General features: G+C 40.2%; 2 protein-coding genes across 4 annotated transcripts; one reads left to right on the top strand and one right to left on the bottom strand.

The window, feature by feature from the left end:
• Positions 1-506: 506 nt before the first annotated feature.
• LOC116188260 (mitogen-activated protein kinase kinase kinase 5-like) lies at positions 507-5,879 on the bottom strand. 3 transcript variants are annotated; one of them, XM_031517513.1, is made up of 10 exons: positions 5,273-5,879; positions 3,985-4,518; positions 3,603-3,690; positions 3,171-3,233; positions 2,923-3,086; positions 2,697-2,772; positions 2,001-2,060; positions 1,770-1,895; positions 1,209-1,403; positions 507-930 (listed from the first exon to the last, which is right to left on the bottom strand). In XM_031517513.1, the coding sequence occupies exons 1-10, from the start codon at positions 5,776-5,778 to the stop codon at positions 865-867; spliced, it is 1,878 nt and encodes a 625-aa protein (XP_031373373.1). In that variant the 5' UTR covers positions 5,779-5,879; the 3' UTR covers positions 507-864. The 3 variants fall into 3 exon arrangements, with proteins under 3 accessions (XP_031373373.1, XP_031373381.1, XP_031373367.1); XM_031517521.1 differs by having other exon boundaries at positions 507-1,059; positions 3,985-4,533; positions 5,273-5,878; XM_031517507.1 differs by having other exon boundaries at positions 3,985-4,533; positions 5,273-5,877.
• Positions 5,880-7,854: 1,975 nt separating this feature from the next.
• Positions 7,855-11,517, top strand: LOC116192261 (protein OSB1, mitochondrial). The gene is made up of 4 exons (XM_031520754.1): positions 7,855-8,467; positions 8,561-8,699; positions 9,326-9,404; positions 10,592-11,517. Exons 1-4 carry the CDS (start codon positions 7,911-7,913, stop codon positions 10,867-10,869), a joined length of 1,053 nt encoding a protein of 350 aa, XP_031376614.1. The 5' UTR covers positions 7,855-7,910; the 3' UTR covers positions 10,870-11,517.
• Positions 11,518-13,166: the final 1,649 nt, after the last annotated feature.

Genomic DNA, 13,166 nt, shown 5'->3' with positions numbered 1-13,166 from the left:
TTTCTTTAATAACTATCATAAAATGAATGAATATAATTATAATATTAAATTTATTTATTAAGATATCATATTATATACACTTACATATATAAATTAAAAGGACATAAATAATGGTTCGCAATATGTCACATTAAATGAGAGAATGAACATTCCCCATCCTGAGGGAATGTTCATTCCATCAAAATGAAGGAAAAAGATGATAATAAGATAATGTCATTTCCAACTTATACAAGAGACACTAACAAACAAAAAAATGATGTACAATGAAGAAATAAGCATTAAATTCCAATCCATTCTATTCCCGCATATCAAATGCGACCTATAGGTCTTTAATTAGACATTATGGCAGTCACCTCATCACGTAAAAGCTCGACTTACAAATTTGCCTCATAAATCATCAACTGCCCGTCTTCAGTCCTGTTAAGCACTGCTTTTGTCCTTCGTATGGAAAGTGCCACCTAAAATGTGCTACTTCATACCACAAGCATGCATCAACCGAGAAAAAAGACAGTAATATTCGACCTTTTCATAGAAACCTGAATTGGTCTTCTTCGACGTTCACTCATGCAATCATCAGGAACAATGATCAGTTCAGTCGAACAAACGGAATTCCCAATAAACAACTACATTTGTATACAATCAAGATAATTATATCTACAAAAATCAATTCGAGAAGAAACACCTTTTCCCCTTATGTACATTTGAAACATCCTATTCAGTTTCTGCTGGTGTCCCTTATAGCCACCTCCCAAGATTTCTAAACCCAGCAGCGTCTCGTGTAGTATATCCAGAATTAAGATTTGTTTTTTCTAAGAAAAACTAACTAAATGGCTTCTCAAATCTTCAATGGCAGGTGAGCTCTTGTCAGGAGAGGATCGAGATCAGCTTGAATTTATGCTTTGAAGAGTCTCTTGGGTGCGATGATTTTCCCTGGAAAACATAATGCACATAACCAGGAAGTTACTTTGCAATCTGAAGATATGTTGTTTCATGTTGCTCAATACATCATGATCCATCCGCCTCGTGAAAGGAATTTTCCAGCTTTCGATTTTTCTCCTACTGTATTAAGAAAATATGGAGATATATAAGTCTGATGGAGCTTAATCGAATGTCGTTTCACTCATTTTCTTTTTTCTTAGAGAGGAAGGACTCAAAATTAGAAAGTTTTCGGAAATTTCAAAGCCGAACCATTCACTATATGCACTTACCACGAATCTCAGACCAGGAAAATGAATATGTTGATCATGGGAGTTCCTCAGGAAAGGATGCTGAAGTAGCTCAACAGCTGATGGCCGCTCCGCAGGATTTCTCCGGAAACAGCACTGGAGAAAATCCTTTCCCTGAGCTGATAAATTTTTAGGTATAGGCGGGCTTCTGTTGAGAACCTTGAACATTGCTTGAGGCTGAAGAATGAAAAGCCATGAGACAACTCAGAGGAAGTATTCGGCTAACTTCAAGGGATACGTTTGGAGTTCCGCCCAACATTAGGTTTTTTATCATAAACTTAATGAACACGCAACAAATAAACCAATGAATTAGTCCTAAGCCCAGTATTAGCCGAGAATCCTGTTCCTGTATAAAATCGGCATAAGCTATAATTTGTTCTCAATGTTAAATAATAAATATATTAGCAAGCTTTATCTAACAGCTATAGCTTTTGAGCCAATATTATTGTAGTAGCTTAGTAGTTCCAAGCTTCCCGGACCCCTATCACGTTAAAACAAGCAAGATGGTCATCTAAAAACTTCACACAAGATTAACACGCTTACCCCTTCAAGATCACTCCAAGGGGGTTTCCCGTCCAGCATTTCAATAATGGTACAGCCTACGCTCCATATATCGACAGCAAAGGCAATCTCAGGCTTCGTGTCACCAGTAAGGGTTCCTAGAAGGAGCTGCAGACATAAATATATAGCTTAGAAAGGAGTACACGATGAACACCGTAGTTCTCATTTTTAAGCCTTCTAGAAGAAATTATCGACAATGAAAAGAAGAGACACCTCGGGAGCCATCCAGTATGGACTGCCCTTCAGAGATAGGACTGACACTTGCCCTGTCAGCTGAATAAAATTCAAATTAGCAGAGATAAGTTACATTCTCAGAATAGAAGTACCAATCAGATGCAACGAAAACTTGGTGAATTTGGCAAACAAAATCCAAGAACATTCGGCCCAAAGCCATTTAGTTTTGGGTAAGACAATCTTTAGTGGTGTCATAAGGTAATGCTCCGAAGAAAGAAATGGAAACAGAAAAGAAAGGTCCAGTCTTAATAAAACATTCCATTTTTTTATTTTTCTTCTCCTTCATGAGAAATGTGGAATACGAGAAAAATATGTTTCATATAATGTGATAGATGATTCAAAACAAAGTTTTCACAATTGTGCATTAAATTTATATCACGCATAAAGGTAATCTCGTTCCATTTACCCACATGAGAAGTCTTAAAATGTCAAGTAATGTACTGATAGCTCTCAGAAGAGTCTGTAGACAGAAATATGAGATGAAGAGACTGCTCTCTTCAGTCACGAGAGAAGCCATAGAAATTTTTTCACAAACTTAGCAGTGAAGACTGACCCCACTTTCACATTTTGTTAGAACCTAAAGAATTTCAGCATGGAAACGAAGGCAAACTGACCCCACCTTCATATTTTCTCAGAACCTAAAGAATTTCAGCGTAGAAGCAAAGGCAAACTTACATGTTTTGCCATCCCAAAGTCAGCAAGTTTAACGACTCCCATGGCATCAACAAGCAAATTTGCCCCTTTGATATCCCTACCAACAGAAAAATTATATTTCGTTTTAAAGAAAGCAGCAAATGATTTGTTTGAACCCTAAGAAACAAAGTAGTTTAAACTTTATGACTAGTAAATACATGCAAATCAAAGGTCGACAATCTTATGTGTAAAACTCTTTTGAGCTTACCTGTGGACCGTGTTTGTACTGTGCAAATAAGCAAGTCCAGATAGGATATGCCGAGTAAAGTTTCGGACAACTGATTCATTCATAGCTCCACAATGGTACTGCACATAATTGTTGATTGATCCAGGATAGACGTACTCCAAATAGATATAAAAGTGATCGTCAGTCTGTACATGAGAAGATTTCTTACTCAATCAGTAGCTTCCAAGTTGTCTATTTTATGGAAGATAAAAGAGAAGTTCGGATCTTACAATTTCACTACCATAATATTGCACAATATTTGGATGCTTCAGTTGACGAAGAACCTTGATTTCCTGGAAAAACAGACACAGTGAGGACTGGAGGATGATAGAAGACAAAAGAACTTAAACTTAAGTGGTAAGTGGTAAACCCTCATATATCATAAGACATAACCTACTTTCTAAACACCACCAAAAATAGAAAGATTTTTATAAAATGATTGAAAAGACGACAATAAAGAACTTAAGAACTCTCCACCCAAAAATAAAAATAAAAAAATGACAGCTAATTAACTAGCTCATCAAAAATGAGCTCTGCTGATCAACAATATTTGACACATATATCAAGTACACAAACAACAATATGCTTCCACATCATTAAGCATTGCCCACGAACTAATTGAAGAGCACAAAACAAGAAGAGAAATAGTAAAATAAATTAACCTGCTCCAGCTGTTTTATAGATTCGGCACATTTTGGATCATCTGGTACGAGGTCCACTTGTTTCATAGCACATAAAGCTCCTGTCTCCCTGTCAGACAGGAAAAAAAAAAAAAGAAGAAGAAGAAGAAGAAAATTTTGTCATGTAATGTGATGAAACAATGTATTTGCATGTTGTCAAGTACTGAGGCGTGGCAGCACGTCTAAATTCCAATGGGCTGTCCCCTATTCTACATGGTGTAGCCATCCAGATGGGCTCAATGACGAGTCTTGGATTCAGCCGGTTCTATGGGCTCATGGGTGTTCTTTGGTCCTGAGATAACTCCGCAATGCATTTCTTTTCAAGAGAACAAAGTAGAGAAAAGAGGAGAAAGGACTTGCATACGTGTTTGTTGCAACATAAACGCTCCCAAATGTTCCACGGCCGATTAGCTTCCCTTTCTGCCACTGACATCTCGAGCAAGACATATTCGACTTATTATAAGCTGGAGATTGCTGTGAAATAAGTTGTGGCCCTGGTGGAAGGGGTAGAGGGTGGGCATTCAGATTATTCTCAAACCAAGAGCTAGGAGAGTCCGAAGTTGATTTATGATGATGCAATGGAAACGTGACACTCCTCGGGTTTTTCTGGTAGTTAAAGTTTTGGCCTGAGGTTGGGCTATGGAGCGGGGAATGATCAGCGCTCTGCGTGTTTCTGCCAGGTTCAAGGGTTAGCCAGGCCTGAGATGCTGGAGCTGATGATCTCGGTGGGCTGAGAACTGGGCTTGAAGGAGCACTTCTTGCAGGGGTGTTTGGTCTCAGGTGGTGCCTGTCCAAGTTTAAGTTTTGGGAGAATCCACGTCTAAAGTAAGTCGCCGGTTTAGCTGCTTTTAATGCTGAGTGATCATTCGTCTTTGCTGAAGGTTTACAAATTGAATTACTGCAAGAAAAAACACTATTCATACAACACAATGTCACTCGTCAGATTCACAATATAAAACAAGTGAATACACTTCAAATGATGAAAATATTTTTGCCAAACCACCATAAGGAGTTAAGGAACCAGACATGACACAGCGGACACAGAATTTTCTTTTTTGTCTTTTTGATCAATTGCCTTGGTCATCCAATCCAATGGAATTTTAGAAGTACGTTGCCATCATTATAAATACCAACCGGTATCAAAATGTGATTAGGACAATACCAAATCAACAAAATACAGAAGACAAAGCAAGCAAACATATTATAGTTTTGCTATTCCCTGAGCTTGAGATATGCAAACAATCTCGTCCGACAGTCGCTTGATCAAAGCATAGAATCCAAATACCAGTCTCTGCAATTGCCAAAAGATATTGACTAATTCATACTCGATGCCCGAGCAAAGCACATTGGGTAGATTTTTAGCATCCGCAAGAAAAAGGCCGTGCTTTGCTATCACTTTTGTTCGCTAGGAATGATCAGATTTCCCATATCTTCGCTAGAGAAATTCTATTCATTCTTGCTTCTGAGTGTTTGCAGAGCAACCTGGCGTCCTATATGAACTCGAATATTACCAAAGCAATGACTTGATCATTTATCTCATGCAATGAACATGTGATTATCATAGCTCTTATTCCCACCGTAATCGCAACACTACTAATTCCAAATCAACACCAACAACAAAGCAAGTATCCGCTCGGATTGCTATGGATTACCCGTTGGAAATATGATGCCCCACGAGCTCGGAAGTAGGCCCTTCCGCGGGAGGCGACCTGAAGTTGCTGGGACCGGCCGCCCGGCCCGAGACGAGCTCGGGGAGGGGCAGAGGCTGGGGCACCGCCGTAGACCACCGACGGTTCACCCCGCCCGGCGGGGACCGCGACTTGGGCGTTGACTCGGGCGAGACAGGCGTTGACCGGGAGAGGCTGAGGCCGAGCTCGTCGTCGGTGGCGTGGCGGAGCTTCCTCTGCCTGGTGAGACGCCGCCGCTCCGAGAAGGACTGGCGCCGGTCGCCCATCGCCGTCAACCCGGCGGCGCGGCGGGCGGCATCTCCGAAAGGGGAGTCGGTGGGGGAAGAAGAGCAGGAGGAGGAGCAGGAGTAAGCTGGGGCTCTGCGGGACGAGCTCATCCGCGACTTGTTAAAGGGTTGAGTAGGGAAGACGGGAAAAGGAAGTCTTTCACTTCGACTTCCATTAAAGCGGAGCTCAGTCGTCACAGTCATACAAGATACCAGGCCACCATGGAAGCAGCTCGGTGGTTTCTTGTTTCTCCCCCCTTTACTTTTTCCGTATGTATATTTCTTCTTCTGCCTTGTCCTGTTTTGCTTCTTCCAACGTAAACTAATTCCATGATTTTCTACCCTTCTCCCCTTACGTGTCATGTCTCAAATCTAAGTCAGTGAAGTGTCCTTTTCTCCTCCCCCAAGCTTTTCGCGATTGAAGATGATGATAGCATGATATTGTCAATTGATCATTTCAAGCAACAAAAAGAATGGATCAAACTTACTCCTAATTTCCAACTATATTCCTACTGAGCGAGGACCGAGCTGGATCGAGTTATCATATTGAAAATTGTCTTTATTTCTCATATGTCTCGTTCATACCACTTTTTCAAATTTGTATACGATACCGTCTCTTTCGGAAGCGGTGCATTTTTCTGTTGGACTTGATAAAAGGAGAGAGTTGACACTTAGCATTCTCAAACTCATAGTTTAGAAATGGTCCTCCAATGAGCTATAAGCCTTCGGGGAGAGAACTACAATGCGCTCCCTGACGACCGAGTCTAGTGCTCCTAGGGATGATCAATAGGATCTCCTTTTGGAAGGGTCGAATCAACAAGGCTCACACGGTACTCAATTTTCAGTGGCCTAGATAATCAGAAAGTTATATATTATCATCAACTCAATTTGAAATCTCTCGTCGGTGGCAAGGGGAGAATAATGTGGTAATTTCCCAAGGAGATGGTGTTGTCTTTTAGGTTCTTTTTCTTTTTCTTTTGGACAAGTAAAATTATGAGAGACATTATTTTAGCAATTTCGGAAAATCGAATATTAAAGATTATTCTCCTCCCAACAAAAAAGTTTCTCGAGATTTGAACTTATATTTTCCTTTTTACGAAAATTTAGATTGATTATCACTCAACTAACATTTTATTGGTTACTCGTATTGTCCTCGTGGAATTACTATTTCTTGGGTCAAAGGTTTGGAAAGTTATAGGGAGGAGACTACCTAGGATTGAGTAGAAAAAAGGGAAAACATCGTCATTTTGACGCCACCCCACCCCATCTCCTCTCCTCTTCAACTTCAACGCCTAACCTCAACGCTTATCTCTTCCTTGGGGAGGGAGGAGGAGGAGGAGGAGGAGGAGGAGGAGGCAGCTTCAGATCAAAGACGCAGACTTGACCCTCATTCATTCACCGGTGCTGTCAACACACGATCCAAGAAAATCAAACGATATCTTCTATGTCCCCTTCTCTTTAACGCAAAAATCAACAAAAATAAAAACCAAGTCAAAGTTGACCCAAAAAAGAAACCGATATTACACTCACCTCTCCGTGGAAGAACGGCTAAGGGAAGGGCAGGGCAGGGGTTGAATTGGTCAACTCCTCAATCGCACCTGACCCGACCTCGTCGCATAAATCATATCTAAATGAGTAATAATCAATCAAAATATCTATAGTAAAAATATGTAAGATCACTGTGAGCTCAATTTGTCATTTATATGTATTCTGATTGAATGATATTAAGGTAAAAATTGCTCTCTGCATATATGCTCCATACATGGTGGGTATAATAGGAGAAGAAAATCCTGCACTATGCACGCGTATGGAATCACAATTTATAAGCGCACATAAATTTGGGACGAACTGCGGGGTTTGTAGGTTATATCATCACTGACTTCTCATACGTGCATGTATTGTAGACCACTTCGGTAACATATTAAGCTCCATGGACAAAATTCGAGCAAATCTTAGATGTAGCGGATGGAAGTCTCAAGGTATGACCAATAATCTTAGGACGATAAACACTATCATTGATTTATTACTATCTTATTGAAACTTTTTCGTATTGCATAACGAGATAAGATATTTGAAGAATTGTTGGGCCCGATCTACCGTATTGATACTGTCATCGCTGACATATCTCACATGAATTGGACTACAGGTTTCACGTCAACGTCTGATGGCGACGAGGAAGAAGTTTGACTGATTAAATATTCTTTTATACATTTTGCTGACTTTGATGTTATTCTTTTCTTCGTAGATTATTCTTTTTTCCCTTTTTTAATGGTTGAAGACTTGGATATTGTTGTCGTCTTACTACGGTTCCAGATATTGCCGCTTCGCCGGTCGGGATGAATGCCGGCCCAGCCCGGAATGGCTATTCCGGACTCACGGCTTCATTCCTCTCCACGGGGCCCGGAATGAGATGGCCATTTCCCGCGCAGAAATGGGCCCGCGGGAATAGTGAATCCCCGTCGCGACAATGGGCCAGAATAGTCCATTCCCCGTCCTCCTCTGTCCCTTCAGAGCTCGAACTCCGTCCCCCTCTGCTCTTTCGAGCTCGATCGAGCTCTTTCATGGAGGCGTGTCGCCTGCGCGCCTTCACGAGGAGCACCACTCCATCCTCTCTCGGCCGGTTCCTCCCCTTCTCATCGTCCGCTAGGCCTAGGCCGGCGAGCTGCTTCTCCGCCGACGAGCCAGACGGCGGAAGCAGCAGTGCGGTTTACGAGCACGCCCTCAAGTTCCAGAGGCCCACCGTCATCAAGTGGCAGCCGCGGCTGGAGAACAAGGCGAGTTTGATCGGCACCGTTCAGTTTCCTCTCAAGCGTGTCGCGACAAGGAACGGTTCTTTTGGGGTTCACACTGTGCTCTCCGTGCATACTCGCCGCCGGTCGAACCGCGCGTTCTGGTAGGTTGATTTTTAACTCAATCAAACGGCTTGCTGTCTGTTCTGTTCTCGCAGCGATGTTCGAAAACCTTGAATGGCAACTTCTGGGTGCAGGATGAGGCTGAAGATGTGGAATGAGATGGCTGAGATATCATGGGAGCACTTGAAACCGAATGATTTCATCTATGTTTCCGGTCAGTTGGGTTGCTACACGAAGGCTGCCGGAGATGGACAGCTCCGAGCAAATTATGAGGTTGAGAAAGTTTGGGATTGTTTCATGTCCATTAAAAGCAAGATTTTTTGGAAAACGAACTGCCAAGTTCGGAGATTTATGCCAGAAATTAGATGTTTGTCAAACTTTCGCAGGACAGTGAGGCGGAAACTAAGTAATGCCGATGCGTAGCATTCTCGAGATTTTGTGTCACGGCATTTCCTCGTTGAATCCAACGAATGATTTGGTGCTTTTTTTTCATTGAGCCGTATAACTTTCTTTCGGAGCAGTGATGGAAGACGGGCCTGAATTTTTCTCCCTTATCCATGGAAGTATCATGCTTTGCCTTGGTATGGGGATATCTAGTGTCCATATGATTGGAATATTATGGACACGGACCGCATGATGCTGATCATAACTGCTGTTTCTTTATTACAATTTCACAGAAAGCCAACTTCCGCGAGTAGATGCTAGAGGGGGAAAAAAAAGCACTATGCTGTTAACTTCTTTTTAATTTGGATGGCTTAGTTTATGTGATTAAAATGAGATCATCCTGGCTGATTACTGAATTCTTTTGGAAAAGGAACCACTGAGCCAATCTGTTAACCTATGGGACTGTTTCCAAGATAAAGCTTATGTAACCTGTTTTTCTTTTATGTTCTCTTTAGGTAATTGTTCACGAACTGAATTATGTTGCAAAGCAGCGTGGCCAACCGGTTCATCGAAATCCAGATGAAATGGAGTCAGGTGAGGTGGTAGAGCTCTGTGCAGCCTTCTCTTTATCTTCTTATTTTGGGTTGAACATTGGATTTTGCTGTTCTAGTCTTAGGAATGACCAAATCGAAGAGCGAAGGAGATTCAAAAACAATAAAAGAAAATATGTGCTTTTGTGTTCCACACGTAAAAAATGTGCGATATTTGGTTTCCTTTAAATTTGTTTGTGAAGGCTTGCATGCGATGAACTTTTGAGCTATCTAATCTTCTCTCTCTCTCTCTCTTTCACATTTTTTTGCCAAATCAGCGATGCTCTTTCCATTAATAAAACACGGGAAGTTACAAAAAGTCAGTACAAGAGCTAAGACCAACCCCCTAAGTACACAGGCCCGAGACCAGAAACATCATAAGGCCAGACAAAACAACGATAGTAGACTCAAAACTTAGAGCCTAAAAAACCCCAAATACAGGAGAAGTACCCAATTCACATAATTCCCCAAATCTGCAGAAGTCTTTGTTGGCAATCAGTGGTGATTCTTTGAGGAAGATCAGGGATGCCCAAAGTTCTGGTATGGACAACATTTTTGATATCGTGCCAAACATGATCCTCAGATGGGCTTCCTATTCACATTTTTTTTTTGGACATTATCTTGCCTCAGCTAAGTAGTCTTCTATTCTGTGGGGATGCTTCCTAGCAAGGGGGCATAAAGTTTGAGGGAAGAATTGGAAAATGATCTCCATGATATTAGTAAAAAGGGAGAGGAAGGGGCAATCCTTCATTTGGAAGTTGAAGTGGATGGGAAGTAAGAAAATTCACCTAGATAGGATTCATTGCTCGGAGTTTCCTCTTCCTCCAAGTTCATCTACTGTGGATTGTTGATGGACATATAGGACGGAAACTGGGTGAGAAATCTCATATTCCATTTCTCTCTTAAATTTGAAAAATAACTCCCGTAAAAAGGATTATGGCTGCCTTCCAAATCCCTGCCAATTGAGTCCATCGGATTCATCGACCAGGTGTAAAGTATTGAGCTTTTGAAGTCAGGTGTCTTTTGGGTTATTGAAACCTTTTGCTCATCAAGAACATGGTTCACCGTATCATCTTGGAGAGTTAATTGATTCCTCCTGGTCATGTAACCTTAACCTTATCCGTTCTGCTGACGCTTTTTCAGATTTATTATGCCGCTGATCGCATGATGCTGTTCTCTTCAATATTACAGGTGCTTCGCCTATTGAAAAGCGTAAAGAGCGGCTTCTCCTCTGGCAAGTGTTTTTCGCCAACCCATATGAGTGGTGGGACAATAGGAAGCATAAATCAAATTCGCGTCAACCTGATTTTAAGCACAAGGATACACATGAAGCTCTTTGGTTGCAATCCAATGATCCACCTTGGGTAAAGAGACAGCTGGAACTGCTCGACTCAAAAATGGAAGAACTGGGCCCCATGGACTATGTCAGTTCTCAGCATCGTGTCTCCACATGGGAATACGATGAATGAGGATGCTTCTACAGAGCGAGAATGAATAGTTGGAGTTCTAAGTCTCTCTGCCAGTCTGATTTCTATTGCTTTGCGGCCGTCGCTCGATTCTATGTTCAAGTTTCTACCAGGATATCCAAGATTCTGAAAGATGATGGACCATGAGCAATGGAAGTTGGAAATTAGTTTCAAAAAATCAATCCTGCTCTGGACAGTGTCGCTTGAGATCTTTATGGTCCTGCTGCAGAAGAACCCGAAAGGAGCTTTGGTAATTGTTTCTGATCCTATATGGAGCAATAGCCGCGTGGATTGGCATTCATTATGTATGAGGGGTGTTGTAACCTCTCTTCTACCCCGGTGATGAAACAACAAACCGCTTCCGGTTGGTGTACTTACCTACTGGAGGACACTAAAACGATGCTGATCAGGCTGAGTTGCCACGAGTTCGAACTGCCTTGAAGTCCGATAGTTCAAACAGGCTATCACCCTGTCTGGTCTTCTAGACATTTTATGTAAAAGTTACGAATTTCAGCCTGCTCATTAATTTGAAAATAGTTGATCTCTGTTTGTACATACTATGTAACTCGAAACTTTCTATCTTTTGGAGCTCTGTCGGAATAATATCGAATCTGCGACATGAATGTGAATCTAGAAAAGCTTTCGATTTGATTCTCCCCAGGTCTGCTTCGCATTTGCTAATTGATATCATTTTTCTGCTGCCATGCATCAAGTTCCAAATGAATCCTTCACACTGCTTGCTGGGTTTCACTCTACATAGCTTCGGAGGCCCAAATGTTTCATGGGCTTTGAGCGTCTTCCTCCCATAGGCAATAACTCTCCATTCCATTTTCATTTATTTTATTTTATTTTTTTAATTTTGTGTCCTCTGGCAATTATTGATCATTGGTGACTTATCGTCCTAAATCACGCCTGCCCTTTTCTTCTTTAAATTTGTTTTTTCCAGAGTTGACGAAGACTTTTTGGGGTCCACTCCACAGGTTAATTCAATTAATTCCAAAACAGCTGATACGTCATCCTATGAATCAGCAAAGATAATAAAAAGATTGGGTACAGCTCATCCTTTGTCTCTTCTCGGTCCATGGTCAACCACTCAGGTCAATGTGCAGCCTTGCGTGACTATGATCCATCCACAGAAAAGAACATTTTATAAATCCAATCGATTCCTCCAAACCAAAAAAGTAGAGGTGAAATTATTCGATCCAATGGTCTCAATATAATAAGGTCAAGTCTTGAATATGTAACCCGACAACAATGATATAATAGTGAAACTTTTCCAACTTCACAGTGGAGGATGATTTCTTTTATTATATATAATATCAATCTCCTCAATAATGACAACAACATTCAACCTATGATATATATATATATATATATATTAATTGGTATATTACTCGATAATTAAATAAAAATAATATTTGAGAAAGTTATAAAGAAATTGAAATAATTTGAAATATATTTAGAAGTTGGAAAAAAATTCCTAATTCAGATACATTTACATGTACTAACAAAAAAATGATCATTAAATTAATATCTTTAGTATTTTTGTTTACGAAGTCGAATCTCTTAGAAATTAAACATTAATAAATTTTATCTACCGAAAAAAATTGTCGAATAAGAAATTCTTCGTGTTGACATTTAAAAGAGTCCCGTTGATAATTGTATATAATTTAAGCAAATAAATTCTAAGTTAACAATTTATTACCATTTTGAAAAATTAAATTATTAAAATTTCACCATCTAATTATTATTTATCAATATATATAGAAGATTTTTAATTATTAAAAAATATATTTCTTTAATTATATGAATGTCATGTGGAGGTTTCAGAGAGTTTCAGGAAATTCTCTTTTAACCTAATATATTGATTGATATAGATGTAGATAATATACATGTGATATAGCATAGTATGTTCCAGTTAGGAGCGAAAGAAAAAAAAGCAAACTAATATATACCCATAATGATTTCTATTTATTAATCCTTAAGCTTTTCAAGTGGTATATTCCTTTACTACTATTTCAAGCTTTCTGAAGCGTCATATGAACAAATCATGTTGCGATCACTAGAATTAAATTGACAACTCTCGAATAGGATTAATTTCAACCGATGAATTGAAGGGGACCTTGTGGTCTCGTTGAAAAGAAAAAGTTTTCTATAATCTTTTCATGATGTGGCAAGGGGAAACATATGCCTGCAGCCATTTACTGCATCCACGTCATCGATCATTAGTGAAAGAACTTTTTTTTTTTTCTAATCCAGGGTGTCTAGGTTTTATCCGACTAATTTCGGGGCTCTGTGAA

Source organism: Punica granatum, chromosome 1 (genome assembly GCF_007655135.1).
Source record: "Punica granatum isolate Tunisia-2019 chromosome 1, ASM765513v2, whole genome shotgun sequence".
NCBI classification, from domain to species: domain Eukaryota; kingdom Viridiplantae; phylum Streptophyta; class Magnoliopsida; order Myrtales; family Lythraceae; genus Punica; species Punica granatum.
This window is presented reverse-complemented; position numbering and strand designations above follow the sequence as displayed.

Excerpts from the sequence above, each read along its gene's own strand:
- LOC116188260 (XM_031517507.1), bottom strand. The coding sequence starts at position 5,778 with ATGACTGTGACGACTGAGCTCCGCTTTAATGGAAGTCGAAGTGAAAGA. Across the intron at positions 1,896-2,000 it reads CATACTGGATGGCTCCCGAG|CTCCTTCTAGGAACCCTTAC; the intron begins GTGTCTCTTCTT and ends TTATGTCTGCAG. Across the intron at positions 931-1,208 it reads TTCCTGGTCTGAGATTCGTG|GGAAAATCATCGCACCCAAG; the intron begins GTAAGTGCATAT and ends TATGTTTTCCAG.
- LOC116192261 (XM_031520754.1), top strand. The coding sequence starts at position 7,911 with ATGAATGCCGGCCCAGCCCGGAATGGCTATTCCGGACTCACGGCTTCA. Across the intron at positions 8,700-9,325 it reads AGCTCCGAGCAAATTATGAG|GTAATTGTTCACGAACTGAA; the intron begins GTTGAGAAAGTT and ends TGTTCTCTTTAG. Across the intron at positions 9,405-10,591 it reads TCCAGATGAAATGGAGTCAG|GTGCTTCGCCTATTGAAAAG; the intron begins GTGAGGTGGTAG and ends TCAATATTACAG.